At 37.4% G+C, this 18873-nt stretch overlaps 1 protein-coding gene across 1 annotated transcript in view; it reads left to right on the forward strand.

Moving 5' to 3' along the window:
- pdia5 (protein disulfide isomerase family A, member 5) overlaps positions 1-12083 on the forward strand; it is a 58347-nt gene extending 46264 nt beyond the window's left edge. The window contains exons 15-17 of the mRNA XM_079618119.1: positions 466-536; positions 9183-9317; positions 10112-12083. Of these exons, the coding sequence (XP_079474245.1) occupies positions 466-536; positions 9183-9317; positions 10112-10192 (287 nt within the window). The 3' untranslated portion in view covers positions 10193-12083. The remainder of the gene's footprint in view (positions 1-465; positions 537-9182; positions 9318-10111) is intronic.
- Positions 12084-18873: the final 6790 nt, after the last annotated feature.

Here is an 18873-nt window from a genome sequence, read left to right on the forward strand (position 1 = left end):
TGGATGCAAGTTGTTTGTTTGAAACATGTAACACAAAGTGCCATGCATAATTCATAATAATAACACCGTCAGCTTCAAAACCACCTTGCAAGAACATGATGGAAATGAAAGTTTAGGAGTTATGAGGGTAGAAACTCTTGCCTATTCTTTAGGAAGTTTGATGGACATGCTTTGCCTCAGGAAAGCCACCGTTGGGCCTATGAGAATAACAAAGCAACTTTCGACATGCTATTAAGATTGATTTAGTCATTTTAACCTGCTACACACAGGTGCATTTGTTTGGCTTAAGTTAGTCATGTGAGTAATGTCTTTATTTTTAAACAATTCAGTCATTTTCTTCTGTTCTTTCGCTTTAGTATTCATCTCTATTTGTGTATGCTGGGATATATCACCTCTTGCTGTTTGTTCTCTGCATTATGAGGTGAGACAGCTCGATGAATACTTATATCTTACTGTTTTCCCCAGGGTGTCCGCACTGCAAGAATGCCGTCCCTCATTTCACCACAGCGGCCGAGCTGTTCAAAGAGGACCGCAAGGTGAGGCTCAGCGCCATTAAGGAGATTTCCAGACACTCTAAATAACAAACGCTTTCAAATGACTTCCAGGTTCTGTCAAGCGCAATCAGGTTCTCTCTCTCTCATTCAGACAGCCTTCACACATCCCAGAATTTAATCTCTTTTCATCTGCAGAACATTCTCAAGGACTTCAATGTCAGAGTCCCTTTGCTGTCTGATGCAGTCGACCTTCAAACCTCACTCATTATACTTGTAGTTTTTCCCCTGTTGATATCTGTATTGTAGTGTAGTGTGTGGCAGATTAGGCAGTTTTAGCCATGTTTTGTTAGTTTAAACTTTTTGTCAGCACCCACTATAAGACTCAGCTTCTTCTACCCTTGCATGTTTAAAGGGGTTGTTGCCTGTGGCATTGTGGGGGAATTGTATTTGGACTTTTTAGTCCAATATAAATTGAAAAAGGTGATAGCACTTTATTTTACTATAACAAGTACATAGTATGAGGAACAGGACTGTAAAATAAAGTAATGTTGCTCATAAGATGTGCTTGCTATAGTAGTTACAATAACTAGGTACTAACCATGAACCAACCCCTAAATCTAACCTTAAACCATGTAGTTATCTTGTATTACCTAGTACTTCATTGGGAAAGCACACTAAGTACATACTTTAAAATAAAGTGCAATCAAAAAAAGTGAAATGACGTGAAGGCCAAGTATGGTAATGCATACTCTGAATTTGTCCTCTGCATTTAACACATCCAAGTTAGTGCACACACATTAGGAGCAATGACTAGTGAACACACTCACGCACACACACGCGCGCACACACACACACACACATACCCGGAGCAGTGGGCAGCCATTGATTGGGTGCATAGATGCTTTGCTCAAGGGCACCTCAATCATTTCCTGCCGGTGTTGATAATCAAACCCGCAACCTTCGTACTGTTATTCTGCCATTATTTGGTAACAGTTGAATATTATATTAACAGGTAATGTACATTTCCATCATGTAGTGAAGTAGCTAACATGAAATGACAATGAACAACATTTCTACAGCATCTGGTTTTTTTATGTTTATTTATAAATATACACTTCCGTTCAAAAGTTTGGGGTCGGTAAGATTTGTTTATGTTAATAAAGTCTCTATGCTTATCAAGGCTGCATTTATTTGGTCCCGAATACAGTAAAACAGTAATACTGTGAAATATTATTATATTATTCAATATTTAAATATATTTTAAAATGTAATTTATTCCTGTGATGGCAAAGCTGAATTTTGAGCAGTCATTACTCCAGTCTTCAGTGTCACATGATCCTTCAGAAATCATTCTAATATGCTGGTTTAGTGCTCAAGAAACATTTCTTATTATTCTCAATATTGAAAACCGTTGTTCTGTCATTTTTTTGTTTGGAAACCATGATACATTTTTCTTTGTATTTGGTCATTAGAGAGTTTAAAAGAACAACTTTATTTGAAATACAAATATTTTGTAGTACTATTATAAATGTCTTTACTATCACTTTTGATCAATGTAATGCATTCTTGTATAAAACTATTAATTTCTTTAAAAAGAATCCTACGGACCTAAATCTTTTGAAAAGTAGTGTGTATATATAGTATGTACCTAAAACTAATGTTAATTAACCCATTATTATTATTATTACCTTTATTTCACCATTCCCTCTCGCATGCATGACGTGCTTTGGCTATGATCTGTGGCATTTTGTCATGGGTAAGGTCTGACAAGCTTCAGTCTTGTAATGTGCGCTTGGCATTTTTTTTTTTTTTTTACACATTGCATTCACTTTGACGAGCGTTTCAACTTTTCCACGCTTCAGACACGACTTTCTAAGTAACACTCCATCTTAGATGTCTATGCACTGACTTTTCAGCATTCTCTAAATCTTTCCTCTTTCTCCCGAAACGTCTTTGAAAGTAGCTGGCTCTCTTTTGAATCTTCAGGGGCCTGTAAAAACATGTCCCTGGCTTCTTTTACTACAGAAATTTATCATTGGCCATAAGACAGTGATGTTGAATTGTTGTTCGCAAATGTCTATAATTCATCAGGCACAACGTCAGTCCTCTTCAATTTCCCTATAGCTCTTAAGTTTGCGCATAATCGTTATTCATATGAACTGCAGTTGGAAATTCACTTTGCCAAGATTCAAATGGAGCCAATTTTGAGCTAACGCCCTTAAAGATATTATTAAAAACAGATATTGTTTGTCTGAAGAATAAAAGCTTGGTTCATGAAGCTCCATCTGCTGGTTTTTCCAAAACAGTGAGCCACTTCACATCATTTAAAATACAGTCATGGTTATTTTCCCACATGCATAAACCTGTGCTTTTTTCTGTCAGTCATTGCACTCAAGAGGCATATTAGACCACATGAGCATCAGAGCATTTCATTATTTACACATTTGATCACAGGGCTGTTGAATGCTTGATTTTAATTTGTTGACGAACATACAAATCATGCTGTTGTTGTTTTTTGTAAATACACATCTAAACAAAGACCTAAATCTAAAACCTACAAAGATCTAAAATCTAAAACCTTCAAAGACACGGACCATGCAAACACATAATACAATAACCAACTATAGTATAAACATGACAATTTACATGTAAATTACCTTTATTATCTATGGAAAGCACACTTTCTTTTTCTTGCTGTCTCTCTTTCTCTCTCTTGCATACACTGTGCAAACACACACTTGCACATAGAAAACATACACATGCTCAGAAATGCTGCCCTGTGATCAACCTTTTCAATTAGCAAACTATGAAAAAAATGACATGACATTTCACGGTAACGATGTAGTAACGTAGCTGTTCTTGAAGCAATTAAACTTACAGCTTCACTATTAGTAGAAACGCTGCTGACAAACATTATTGAAGTCACACGCTTAATCTGTTTCTCATTCTCTCTCATAACTGCATTAGTCTGCATATCAGTGGCCCAAGCCTTCGTTACTAGCTATAAAATAACATTTTTGAATTAGCAACAGAGTCTTGGGATGAGATTCGTAAGAAATTGGTTCTACACTTGAGCACAGGAAACCTGACAAATGTCTTGAAATAAAACAATGGGTCTCACTCACTACGCATGCGCACAAATTTGTGCATTTCTCTCTAAATACACCGTGGGTGCCCTTACATTAAAATAGCCATTATGCGCCACCATGTTTCTACAGTAGCCTTAAAGGGTTTGTTCAACCAAAAATTAAAAGTCTGTCAGTAATTACTCACCCTCATGTAGTTCCAACCCTGTAAGACTTTCGTTCATCTTCGGAACACAAATTAAGATATTTTTGATGAAATCTGAGAGCTGGCTCACTCCTTCATAGGCTGCTAGGTAATTGATATCTCCCAGCCCAGAAAAGTTAGTAAAACATCGTTAAAATAGTCCAAGTGACTACGGTGGCTCAACTTTAAGCTTATCAAGTGACGACATTACTTTTTGCGTGCAAAACAAAAATAACGACTTTATTCAACTGTTAATTTTCTTCTGTTTGGGCCTTTGATGTGAGTTCACGTAGTGTAACAGCGCAGCGCTTCTGGGTTGTATGTCAGAACGTAGGCTCACTATTGGCTGACTCTGGTCATGTGTGTGATGCTGGCCAATAGTGAGCCTACGTTCTGACATTCAACCCTGAAGCGCTGCGCTGTTACACTACGTGAACTCACATCAGAGGCCCAAACAGAAGAAAAATAACAGTTGAATAAATAAATAAAAAATTGTTTATTGCACACAAAGTATTCTCATCGCTTGATAAACGTAAGGTTGAGCCACTGTAGTCAACGCTTGGCGTTGCTCGAGGATCTGACGAGAGTGCGTCTTTAGAGAGCGGCATATGTTTGACGAGAGGGACAAAAGTCTGTACAGTAAAGGTTGTGCAGAAAATACTTAAAAAGAGATGGTTTGGGCGTGTTTTATGTAAATGACTAACCTTGTGGAAGCTGCCATTAATTTAGAATACTCCAAATTCACTAGCATTAGAATGAGACTAAGAACAAATTCATGTGCATACGCATGTGTTGTGAATTAGGTGGAGATTTTTCATGAAAAGTTCTGTGTGTACAAATAAAAAAGAATCCAAGCGAATATTAGTGAATGAGACCCAATATCTTGAGGTGTGGTAACCATGGTATAAACAGAATAATTGACTCCAGGTCGTTGAATTATTAAAAAATGAATGCACACCTACGTTTCACATTGTGGCCGCATTACCACATTGGGTATGCATAATTTTTCAATATTTCAATGGCCTGTCGTCAGTTATTCCTTAGTTCAAGTCCTGTATATAAAACTGCTCATTCATTCACTTATCCATTATTCACCACATAGTGAATGCTATCCTTCACTATATGGCGAAAGGTTGAGTGAAAATGAGTTACACATAAGGGGAAAAAAACATTTCTGATCTCACCTCCCATGCTGAAATACATTTCCAAAAAAGCTATTTTTAGCTTTTTTTTAAGATGTATACAGAGACAGAAATGGAAATTGAAAGCGGAATACAATTTTGATATGAAAGAAATGGCTGCCATATTTGAGTAAATATTGTGTTGGGTTGACTTAGGAAGAATGTAATGTCTTTAAAGGGAATTCAATTTGAATGAGGGTTTTTCCTCTGTGCAACAGTAGTAAAGGCAGGGCAGGTCCAGAACATATGGATTAGGGTAGCTATAAAATATGATTTTAATTGAATTTCATTCAAACCACATATGGATGAAGTTTGGATTGGGTTTGCTTTTCAGACTACTAACAACCGAGTTGAATATTCCAAACAATCAAAAAAAAAATGTCCCTGGTATTCCAATCTATTTTTATTCATTTTAGCTTCAAAGGAATTCTAGAGCAGTTCGGCAAAAGAACAGATGGATTTGCGAATGAATGTGACCCTGACACTTAAACAAGAAGGTTTGTTTAGATTGTATGTAGAATGGTTTGTGGTTCTGGTTCCACTTAGTCCAGTTATCTCTTCCTGGTTTCACTGTTCATCCTCTTTCTCATTAGTGCTTATTTCCTTCATATACAGTACATTAGTAAACATCTTGAATGGCCTTCTAGCAGTACAGTGCCTCCAAATTTTAATGTGAAGCCTCTTTGCACTTTGTTTCCTGTCTGACTATTAAACATTTTTGTGTGTAGTAAAAGCTAAACAGATGCAGTCCAATTAAATACAACAACTGAAAAAAGGCTAATGGTGTAAATCCTTGTCTTGGTTCAGATGTTCTTTTGTTGACCCGTTTTAACTTAATACCACCAAATGCAAAAGAAATAACTTATTTCAGTTTCTTCTGTAATATTCATGAGCTCACTGGCTGTTTAATTTCCTTTGCACAATGACCTGAGCTCTTTCTCGGTGAGGTTGATAATTACTGTCTGAGAAGGATCTCGGTGCCTTTGTAAATGACTTTTTTAACCTCATCCATCTCATAAACCACCCTCTGTAAGCATGAAATCCTCACAGTCTTATGTTGCTTACATCCGCTTATCGGTGAGGTTATAGCGAGATCAGTCAAGTGCCAGGAGGGTATTCCACCAACACATGAGGATCAATATCAGAATTGGCCGGCAACCAAATGTACAATCCCTTTCCTCTCGGTTTTCTCCTGTCAATGTAAAGATCGACTAATCACAAGCACATTCATGTCAACCTCCAGTGAAACCCTGTAATCTGAGAGGATCATGTTTGATTGGTGTAGCAAGATCCATAGCATCTCTTTCATGGGAATTGTTTTTGTCTTAAAGTCCCCCTGTAGTCAATAATTGTATCCCTTAAAACATTTGATCAACAAAATGACATATTTAAACTGTTTTTCTCGTGTGTGTGAACTCTACACCCTCGCTTCATTTATTATAAGTGAATCCATGAATATGAAAATTAGCCCCGCTTCCACTCAACCACACCAGCTCAGAGATCCACTGAATCAACTTTACTGAATTAAAAGCTGCACAATGGTATCGCTCTTCACAGCGTCGGATTCATTACGGTAATTCATATGATTAGCCTTTTGCTTTACTACGTTATCAAACAGCTAATAATGTGTTGCTAATGTTACACAAACCATGTTCCCGTTCGCCATCAGACCGCTGCCTTCTGAAAATCAGTATCCTTAGAACGTCAGTGGAGAAAGGCTTACAGTTCATCATATACATCATATGCATAATGTACCCGCTATATTAAATCTACCCGATTTCTCATATCAACATAAAAATATACTGTGATAACCTTCTCTTGAGACTCATTATTCTCTTGAGACTCATGATTACAAGGTAGTTTGTGAGACACCAGCAATTTCTTGCTTTTTTGAGTCTTTTATTTCAGGAGAAAATACTCTGCAATGGTGTTGACATGAATTTGCACATGGTTTGTCTTAAAGCATATAAAAAAACACACAGACCTATAAACAACATTTTAAAAACTTGATTTTCACCACAGGGGGACTCTAAGAGTAAGAATACCACATGGCAATTTCACTTAGAGGAGAATTTATTAGGAGACGGCTGAACTGATGCGATCGTATAGCGTCAAACACGGTTTCCTTGAAGATAAATATTGAGTTATGTAAATGGGGCTTTTTTGTTTTCACCTTTCGAGTGATAAAATGCAATGAATACCAGTTGACAGGGCTAAAATACACCTTGACAGCACCTTTATTTAGCAGGGAAAAAAATGATGGAAATATGCCGCTCGCCAAGAGACATTTATGGTTCACTTGTTTGTTTCACTAACTGCCATCCTCCGATATCCTGAGCATTAATCTCTACTCTTGTTTTAATGTTGGGGTGTTTGCTATATTATTGTTTCCTACGCTGCTTTGAATGGCCTTTTCTCGACAGGAGCGTATTACTCATTTTTCATTACCCTAGAGAAAAAAACGGCAGGCTAAATTCAGGAAGTAGGGGTGCAGCGAGCGAAACCGTTCAGTCAGTGCCAAAGCAGCTGTGCTGTTAGATTTCACAGTTACGTTTTCACACATTAAAACTCTAAAGGGTAAAGAAGTTTGATTTTAGGTGCTTTTGACTACCAGCTTCAGTTTTTTTATGTTGCTGTCATTCCTCCTTAATTGTTTTTGCCATAACAGAAGAAGGTTTATATAAAAGCAAGTGGTCATTAAGAAGATTCAAACCTGCTGCAATGAGGCCTTATGGATTATTGAGCAGTGTTTTACATCGCTGTAAATTAGCCCAATAAAAAAATCAAACCATTGTTCAATTCAGTCCACACATTGCGCAATGGTTATCAATGTAGTTGGGTTGTTTGATTAAAAATATGTTTCAAATATACAGCTTTCTCTAGGGGAAGTAAATCTTCCCCTAAGTTTGGCACAATGGGTCTGCATAGCGCTGAGGAGTGTAAGCAATGACTATGTTTACATGTGCACCAAAAATGCGATTATTTCCAATAATTAGAGTAAGAACTTAATCGCAGTAAGATGTTTATGTAACGGACGTAGGCCAGTAAGAGCTGTGCTTGTAAACCTCATTCCCCTCAAGAAGCACGATAGCGACTGATGCTATCGGCTGTGGTCTTTAGTGTCCTTGTTAGCACGCCCGAGACGAGACCCCAGTTCGAATCCCTCTCATAGTGGGACGAGTAGGACCGGTTCCATTTGGTGCCGTGACCCGGATGGGAGTGAGGTTTAGGGGGATGAGTGTAACAGATGTAGGCCAGTAAGATCTGTGCGTGTAAACCTCACTCCCCTCAAGAGGTGCGTTACCGACTGATGCTAGTGTCCTTGTTAGCGTGCCCGCCTCCCACGCCGGAGACCCTGAACCCGAAGCAGGTTGACTAGGACCGGTTACATTTACTTGAACAAAGCAAACCTCTTCACTCCCGTTTACATTTCTAACTTTGATTATTCGCTAAGTAGTGTGGTTATTTTTACCACCATTATACAAATGATGAACTCCTATACAGCAGGCATGTAACTGGCCAATGTTTTAATCTACTTTACATCAAATGCAAAACACATTTGATGTATTGAAAGGTTATTCAGTGCCGTAACAAACATCGCAATGCTGCTGTAATTAACTGGGTTTGCCTACGCTGCATCGCTTTCTTGGCACTGCCTCTGGATGATACGGAGCAGAGACTGCGCAGCGAGTTGTGCTGACAAGAGTTTAGTGATTCGGAGTGACACATCATTGCACATTGGTCAGAGCGGTAATAATGTGATTAAGGTGTTTACATGCTTGTTTATTGCGGTTAAGTTCAGTGTATGCCAGATAGTTTTGTATGCAAGATAGTTCAATGCGAGTATGGTTACTATGATTGAGCTTAAATCGCATTAGTTTGAGTGAAGTATTGCGTTTACATGAGGTAAAGTTTAACCGCAATATTGCCAAAATCCCATTATAATGGCATTATGAGGGTGCATGTAAACGCACTCATTGAAACCATGATCTGGAAGCATATATTCCTCCCCACATGCTACATTCAGCACAACTCACATACTCGTGCCTTTTTAACTTTGAAAAAAGTGTACTCTTATGTCTCCAAAAAGTCCTGATCGATGCTGCCACAGCTTTGTGCATATTATGTTACCATAGTAATACTACTGGATCTGATACAACATACGTAGGGGAAATAAAGGGGGTTAGTCTATGACAAAACATTAATTTAAAAATAATCATGCTTTAATTCCTTTCAGATTGCATATGCTGCGGTGGACTGCACAAAGGGACAAAACCATGAGTTGTGTAAACAGGAAGGAGTTGAGGGCTACCCAACATTCAACTATTACAACTATGGGAAGTTCAGCGAGAAATACAATGGGGAAAGAGGGGTAAGTGATCTTTCATGCGAGTGATTTGAATATAATACAGTGGCACACTTAAAAAAGAAAAATATCGCATTTGACAAAATATCAAACTAAGTTGCATAATTGTAGAGAAAGCACAAGCAAACTATTAAAGTTATTTATTGGGTTTGAAATGATAATGATTGGATCATGATTGAGATCCTTCTGATTGTCAAACTTCAGGTACGATTAGATTTGTGCACCATCTAGTTCCAACCATATGTATTGTGCTAAAATGTGTATTTATTTAAACATGTTCATTATTGTTTGTTGTGTTATGTTTTATGTTATTTCAAAAAAACGTATTGAATGGAATGGAAGCCCCAGGGCCCACAGTCTTCACTGAATGCCATTTGTCACGACGTGACAAAAGACAATAGAACCCATTATAAACAGTGATGCTGTCTACACTGGATGCGGCATGACGCGACCCAACAAATCCCTGACCGAAAACTGATGCCTTGTTCTATTTATTATTGTTCTATTTATTATTGTTCTATCTATTTACTTCAAGCACTCATGATTCTTCTCATAGAAAGGACAAATAGATTTGCTATGGTCGCTTTGTCGCATCCAGTGTAGTTTGTTTGCAAATCCAGTAATTTGTTTGCAAATGCCACATGGTTTATTTTGTCTAAATTGTCTTTATTTTATATAAATTTCCTGAATTCGAATTCAAGCGTCCAAATATTTTTTTGGAGCCACTATGGTGATTATTTTCACATCATGATATAATCTGTTTTTCACTTCTCACTGTGTATACTGTCTACACCATACAGGAAGCTGGCTTTATTGGTTTCATGAGAAGTCTCAGGGGCCGGGACCAAGAGAAAGTGGGCAAGCGGAAGGAGGAGCTCTAATAGTGTGGGCGTGGTTCCTGTAGATGGGAGGAGCCTATCATTGCACTGTGACTTGGGCAGGGACATCCCAGCACTGATGCCACAGACTTGAAACCTCAGCTTAAAAGGCTATTTTTTTATACAGCTGTGCCCTTATGTTTATAATACCAATGTATGACCATCAGACCACTTCAGATATTTTTGCTTTGTTTTGTTTTTTGATGTCCTCCGACATTCTGTGTAATTGTTTCCAAATACTGTGACTTACGTTACTGAAATCCACACCTGAAATCTATGCAACACTGGGCCCTCAATCGCCAGGGTCCCGTACGTGTGATGGGTGGCTGGTGTTTATTGGGGAAAACCAGTTTCATCACTCCCATTCCAGCTAGGAGGAATAATGTGTACAATCGTATCTGCAAATATTTTTGTAAAAAAGGAAAAAGGAAAAAAATGCCGTATGACATCATCAAAAAAAAGATGGAGAAAGTTGTTGTAGCTGAACTTTTGTGGCCTTAAATGTTTGAATAACTGTCGTCCAAATATTTTACTATTTTCAAGAAATACAGTACTAGGGCCAAAATACAAGATTAAATACAAGGACATGTATTCAAAGTATTTTCCCCCCTCGTTTTATTGTCAGATGTGACAGAATAAAATGATGTAACAAAACTGGAAATGCAAAACTAAAAAAAATGGATTGAAATAATTTATTTCCCAAATGAATTCTGGAATCTTTGCAATTCTTGGCCCTTCACGTTCCACTGTAAGTTATTGTTCTGCTTATTTTAAAAGTCTTGTCTGGTTATGTAGTCAATGACCCTCCCCTCTTCTGATTTACAATGCTACTGTAGATCTCTAATACACATGGGCATTTCCTCTTCTAAGCATGGATACAAAATTTGATGATGGGTCTTCATTTATTCAGAAAGGAAGATGGTTTGCTTTAAGGCATGTTGAGTGATTCTCATTGAACACGTCGCGCTGGTTTAAACAGTGTAGTGCCGGAGGATCCGGTTTACTTGCTCTCTGCCAGATGTTGGCACTCTTAGTGATACCACAACCCTTCCCAATATCTCTGTGGCGACTACACTATTGAGTGTGTGTGGAAAACTCCCTGCTCTAGGCAGTATACATATTTAATGGTCTTGTAGCTGAACTTTTGTTGCATAATTCAGAAGGTTGGTTTGTTTCATTATAAATAAGGTTCTCAGGGATAGCGAAACACAATTGAAGAGCACTAGCGCTCATCGTAATTTGCAATCCAGTTGAGTGTTCTCTATTCATGTCGCCGAATTATGAATTGTTTACATGTGTCTTTGGGAGATGGAACACACACACAAAAAAAAATCATTGAACAGGATTTCAGTTTACATTTCCTTGCCAAATTTGCGGCAAGAAGCATTGAATAAAACATGAGCCAAGGAACGCTGATGCATGGATGTCAATTATATGCGAGATAATGGCTTCAAGTTCAAATACTGTCTTTAAGAGTGAAGAATAAAGATCACATGCTGGATTTGTATCATGTAGCTGATGGTAAAAGGGTCCAAATGCGGGGAAGGGTACAGATAGCTTGTCAGAACATGTTCAATAATTGTCCAAAATGACAGATGTAATGAAATGAGCACTTGCACAGGTTTGTCTCATTACGTGACACTGTTGTCGAGACATGGTTCGTTTGTGCATTGACATTTTCATCAATATTTGGATGGTCAGGGACTTTCATCTGGTTCCTTTTGAGTTATTCTGTTGTAGAAAGGTGTGCTTTGTCTTATCCCAAAGGTCTGTGGAATGTGGAAGCAACCACGATGCCAAGAAGTCACTGTCGCCTTTATTTTTTTGTGCCCAGCCATATGTACAGTTTTGCTGCATTGATGAACACAATGCAAAATAAAAGGCATTCGTTTCCAAGAACCATTGTCCAAATTATTCAAATCATTTTATGTTAATATTTCTTATTTGGTAATAAACAAACATAGCCATGGAATGCAAGCAGGGCTGTAATAGAGCTGCACTCTTTACCCAGGGGATGATGGTGAAAAAATCCATAACTTAAATTGAAGGCATATTATAATAATTTTAAAATAACAATATTATAATATTTTATAATAGAGACTTGGTCGGGCTCTTTTTATCATGCTAAAAAAATGCCCAGAAAATAGTAGCCTAGCCACATTGCATCACTTTGGCATCATACCAGTGAGTTTTGTACAGACAAGCTACAAAAAAAAGCGTTTTTTCGGTATAATTTGTTCAGAGCTTCTTTTTGTACAAAACCAAAAGACAAATGTGGATTAGTTTGCTGACTTTGTCTGCCTGGCTGACAGATCATTTGTTTTCTATTTGTAAACTATTGTCTGTAATAAGGTGACGTACTTTAAATTGTTTTTAACCTTTTTAAATACATGCACACATGCTTATTAGATATCAACTTTTATCCTACTATATGAAATTAGCCATTTTGTCAGGTTAATGAAGCCAACAGCGTGAGGCGTCTGACCCAAAACTGCTATTTTTGGAGCTGTTCTTTTTTTGTTCGTCTTTTTGTAGACACGGTCATGGTAAATATGGGAAGATATGTCATTACTTTTGAAAAGGAGAAAATTATTCTTCCCCTGCTGTCAATTAGCAGCTATGCTGTCATGGTTGCTACAACAGCGTATAACAAATAAACCGGTACCTGATGAAACCGAGAAAACTAGCACTACTGTGCGGTTTCTGAGTAATTTCGTATCAAACTTTTCTGTCAGGTGTTTCTGTTTACGAAAGTTTTCCTGGACTAATTCTGTCATGATCTCAAATGATCCAAGGCCTTTGCCATCAAACCCCACAGGAACCCTTGTAAGAGGCATGAGCTGTTTGCCAGATTGGAAACTCAAGGGATGAGTCACTTTTGGACATTTAAACTGCTGCCCGTGGAGAAACACCTGCTGGTGAAAAGCATGTGTTGTCAAGTGCAATATGTGACTGTTTAATGGTTTGGAGAGAGGGATGGTTCCATCAGAATTACATGGAGGAAGCTACTGAGGGTGCAGGCAATTATTTTGCCTGGATGCACCAGTCAGAACCAGGGGTAAAAAGAGGACAAGGGAATGCCAGCATAAATGAAAGTAAAGAAATGGAAGATAAATACCCGTGTGTAATACAGAGTACATATGTTCCTCTGTATAATTGGGTGATGCCAAAAGTTAATAAAGTGTATCTATTCTCACTGACCTTAAACATCCAGGATATAGTGAGCTGTCATAATCCAGACAGACTGTCAACCACCTCTTTATCAGCAGGAAATTGTTTGCCAGTGCAGATTGAATGCAGGCAAAAAAACTTTATATCCATCAAATATTAGCATATAGCAAGGGTGGGCCGTGGGTGATACCGGTAGAAATATCTTCTATCACACTTCTGCTGAACAAAAAGAATATATTTTGAAGAATATGCATCACCAAATAGTTGATGCTACCATCAACTACCGGTTACCAACATTCTTCAAAATATATTTTTGTGTTCAGCAGAAGAAAGAAATTCATACAGGTTTGGAACAACTTAAGGGTGAGTAAAATAATGACAGTTTTCATTATTGGGTGAACGATCCCTTTAAATTCAGATTGTTATGCTGTTGAGTTCAGATTTGTGTGTGTGTATATATATATATATATATATATATATATATATATATATATATATATATATATATATATATATAGCCTATATATATATAAATTACCGTAATGAATTGCTTTTGAGCAAAGTTAACTGTTGTCCTCCCCTCGGTCGTACACACACAATAAGTTAATGAGTAACTAACATTAGCATATAGACACATTATTGACTCTTTTTATCATTTCCGCCAACGATAATAGCTTCAAGTAGCAGAATCGTAATTAGTTTTTGAACGAATCCAGTGTGTTTGAACGAATCAGTTGAGTGAATGATTCAAGGCTGATTCATAAATAAAAAAAGTCACTTGGCCGTTTCTCAATATGCGTTCTTGTCTGTACTTGTGTTCTTGTGGACTTGTGAAACGTCATCAGTCGCTGCCCAAGTACTGTCCCAATTCAAAAGTTCACATCTAGCCAAGTCCAGTTCAAATCCCCGGATGTGTTCTTGATCCGCCCCTTTTACCGAGGATGCATGTAGAGGTGACTTGTGCAGACTTGAGACTGACAGGTATCCCAGAATGCATCTCGTCCCACCAGCAAGCGTCAATGGCAGAGGAGAAAACCCGCGTAATATCAAAATACTACTGTTATCGTGTCACGAAATGTAATTCTAAGAGTGTTTCAGTCGAGAATGTAGTTGTTTAAAGCTCAAATCTGTGGTTTATTTATAAAGATAGCGCCTATTTGAAAAATGTATCTGACGTTTTCGGAGTTGTGAGATCCAGGCGATCACCGGGCGCTCAGCGCTCATTAACCCCGACTGGACCAGCTTTTCCTCGGCTAGTGCTTCTGATGTTTGCCGCTGGCTCTGGTGTCTCTAGTCTAGTGGTTAAACATGAGATATTATTCGTCTTGTGTATATCTAACGGGCGATCTTTGGTCTCATTAATCTATAATTTGTTCCATGGCAAATCGTTTTGGCTGAGGGCAAAGTGAAGTTTCATAATTTTATATATTTAGGCTATTTAACTTGAGCTATAGGCTATTTTAAGCTGACTTATGTTTGACTGAATTGTTTGCTTTATTTATTTTTATTTACTTATACTTTTATACTGGATATCAGATCATTAAAACTGACATTTAAGAAAAAGAGTCAATTGTGTAATTTTATTTTAGGCTGACAGTTATATATTTTAAAATATATATAATATTTTTTATATTTATTTTATTATACATTCTCTTCACTGTACATGTATAATAAAATAAAATGACACAACCCCGTCTCTGTTTTTTAAATGTCAGTTTTAATGTTCAATAATGTTTCATATTTTTAAAATGAAAACAAAAAGAAGCAGGGTTGCGTTTTATATTTCGTGTTGTTATAAATATATGCAGTGAAGATAATCAATGTACACGTTGCCTGAACCACATTTGTGTGGCCATTTAATGTGTTTAAGTTTTTTTTTTTTAATGAAAAGAGGCAGAGTGTTGTTTTATACCATATTTTGTTTTTGTTGCCTAAAATATACATAAAGAGGTAACCGGAGTAGCCAGAGCGTGCTGAGTGACGCGATCAAGAACGCCGCTGTCCCATTTGCAGAATAACCGGACTTGCGTCCTCTCGTCCTCGGGAGTTCGTTCTCCTAAGTCGAACTTGGCAAGTCTGAACTACCAAGGACGCAAGTCCGAAGTTTGCGTACTTGGTATTGAGAAACGGCCACTTGTTTCGCTGCTGAATGATTCAGTGTTTTTAAACGAATCTGTTGAATGAATGATTCCCTTATAACACGATCACTTGTCGCCACCTACTGGCGTAACTGTAACTTGCAGAGAGAGTCGCTGAAAAAAATCCCTATCATTAATACTCAGCAGAGGTGGGTAGTAACGAAGTACATTTACTTCGTTACATTTACTTGAGTATTTTTTGGGAAAAATTGTACTTTTAAGAGTAGATTTAAATGTGGGTACTTTTTACTTTTACTCGAGTACATTTCTAATAAAAAAACGGTACTTTTACTTCGTTACGTTGAGCGATGTTCCTCTCGTTACTTTATTTTAATGCAATACGTGTTGTTAAATGCGTAGTTTATTCCAAGCGCGCTGTATCTTTTTTCTGGGCATGAGCGATGCTCAATTCACAAATGAATCACTCTTTTGAGTCGATTCTGTTCAAAGACTTCATCAAACAAGTGGGCAGATCTGTCTAAATCGGTTCGCGAATCAGTTTGTATGATCTGTTCAGTTTCCTGCACGCACTGAATCGTCTGAAGCGCTTTCAATTCACACTCGACTCGGAGTCGTAACAGGAAGATTTAAGAACATCAAGAGCGTTGGATGAAGTGGCTGTGGACCTACAGTACAGTCAAGTGAACGCAAATCTGCAAATGCATAATTTTTGCCAGCGATGAAGATCTCTATTATCTTCGTATGCTGAGGACGATATATCCTGTGGAATGTCGTTCCACAGGACGATATTCGATTTAATTTCATTCAGGTAATACATTTTACAACCAAACAGATTATTACGATATGATAGCACTACTTCAAAGTATGACATTACCCGTTTTTTTTGGACATATACATTACTTTATACAATAAATATTGTCCACATATGAAATGAACACCCGCCATCCCGCGGTAGTGTGTGTGTATTGCGCAGTCGCGTGCGAACTCAACTTGAAAACGAATGCCTTTGCCTGCCTTAGACACTGTTGACCAGTTTAAACATGCTTGCAGAAATATACATTTGATTACATTTTGGAGAACAGACAGAAGAAGATCCGTCGATGTGCGTTTGATCGTCGTTTGTGTTCAGATGTTCAGTAGCGGTCAGCGCGAGCACATGTGAAGAGTTTTAACTCTTTCTTCTCGGTGTCAATGTTTCCCTTTACATGCCTTTAAATGCAAAACTCTGCAGATACACTATATTTCGACATTGTCTAATAATACAACTGTAGTTGTATAAGTTACTATTATACAAACCAAAAGGACAGGCAATGATTTTCGGGCTACAGATGGCAGAAATAATGCTTGTCTCTTCTGTTTTTGTGGCAAAGATAGCCTATCTAATTATGATAATAATAGTCATTTAAATAAAAAATATCTAAATAATATCATGTTTTATATATATATCATAGTATATATAGGCCTATGATCCGAAGTAACTAACTATAGCTACTTGAGTAGTTTTCTCATTGGATACTTTTCTCATTGGATACTAATTATGATAATAATAGTCATTTAAATAAAAAATATCTAAATAATATCATGTTTTATATATATATCATATATATCGGCCTATGATCCGAAGTAACTAGTAACTAACTACTTGAGTAGTTTTCTCATTGGATACTTTTTTACTCTTACTCAAGTAACTATTAAGATTGTTACTTTTACTTTTACTTTGAGTAAATATTTCTAGAAGTACTTGTACTTTTACTTGAGTACAGTTTTTGGATACTCTACCCACCTCTGATACTCAGACACAGTGAAAGGCAAGCGGAATGATAAGAGTCCCTGTGCTGTTAATCAATACTATATGTACATTCATTTCTAATTAAATTTTTGAGACCATGAATCTAAAGCCTGATATATTATTTTGTCAATACTTTCCTACAGTGCAAATTGCCTCTCCAGTTACATTGCCTTGTTTTAGAGCATTGTTTCACCTGCTGAAATGATCAGTTAGTTCAACACAGTCCTTTCAGCTTCTGGCGTGAAAATGAATAGCCCGTGGAAATATTCAATAATACACGTCAACAGGACAGATCTCTCAGTAACAGAAGTCAATGGCATAAATACAACCCCATTATGTGTGGACTAGACGCCAACCCCTGCGAGGACTTCAGATGATGCCAGCTCTGAGTCAACATGCACCACTGCCAGATTTTCCATATATTGTCATCATAATGATCACAACTTGTCATAGCCTAATTGCTTTAATGAGATCATTCCCCTGCCTAAATTAGGCTACAGGATAAAGGCATGATTTGTATTATCTTAGAACTGTACATTTTTAACATAGGCTAAGGCTAGACATTACTTTGACACCTCTGATAACAGATTACTCTGAATTGAAATGTAGATTTCTGTAAAGCTGCTTTGATATGTATTGTGAAAAGCGCTATACAACGTTGAATTAAATTGAATTTACTGGAGGAATAAAGATTTCCTCCACCCTCGCTCTGAAAGAATAATAATCAAAAGGATGTGCACCACTTGCCAAGAAATCAATACAAGCTTATTCTTCCCTTGTTTCATAAATGTGGCAGTAAAAGTAAAAAAAAAAAAAAGAGCATATGTTTTTGCAGCAGAATAAGAAAATACATTTTTGAGCTGTAATTGGGTTTTATGAAAAAGACATAGAGGCTGAGTCTAGCATCCATTGAGATGCATAATAATTATGCTGTTGTTTTTAATCATCCATAAAAATGATATTACACAGACCTATACTGGATCAGTCATTATAGGGGTGCTTTGTAGGGATGAATGAGCATTTGACGAGCTTTTCCTAGAGTGTATATCGGCTTTACCCAACCCACTGAGCTTGATCTTTTACTCCTATATGTTACTGCAGTATTTTCAGAGGTACACGGCACAGTCAGCCCACTCTACATCCTGTCAGTGTGAATGACAACATCTTCACTTGTCACCCTGACAGTCCTGCACTAAACACATAGCTTTACGACTGCCAGCTATTCGTCAAGCTGTCCGTGTGGAGCATCAATCTTTAATGCATGGCTTTGAGAAGTGGATGATTCCAGGAGGTCACTTTAGCCTGAAGAGCTCTCTGTTTCATCCTTATAAAGACATGGAATTCAGAAGAGCGTGCGATGGATGAATTTGAACGATTCACATCAAAGATCATGTTATTACTATTTCAACACTGACAGAACTACAAAAAGTTATTCTGATTTTGTGGTTTATGATCTTAAAAAATGTGAAGATGTTCTCTTTAAATTAAAAGCTGGGGCTGCAAAATTGATGTGTATGATGTGTATGCGGAAGTCCAACATTGATGAAACCTTATAGGATAAGATTTCCCTCCACCCTTTCCACTTGACCATCACTAAATCACATTTGACACATTAATTGACCGTC

This window comes from Phoxinus phoxinus (genome assembly GCF_949152265.1).
Source record: "Phoxinus phoxinus genome assembly, chromosome: 7".
In the NCBI taxonomy this organism is placed as follows: Eukaryota; Metazoa; Chordata; class Actinopteri; order Cypriniformes; family Leuciscidae; genus Phoxinus; species Phoxinus phoxinus.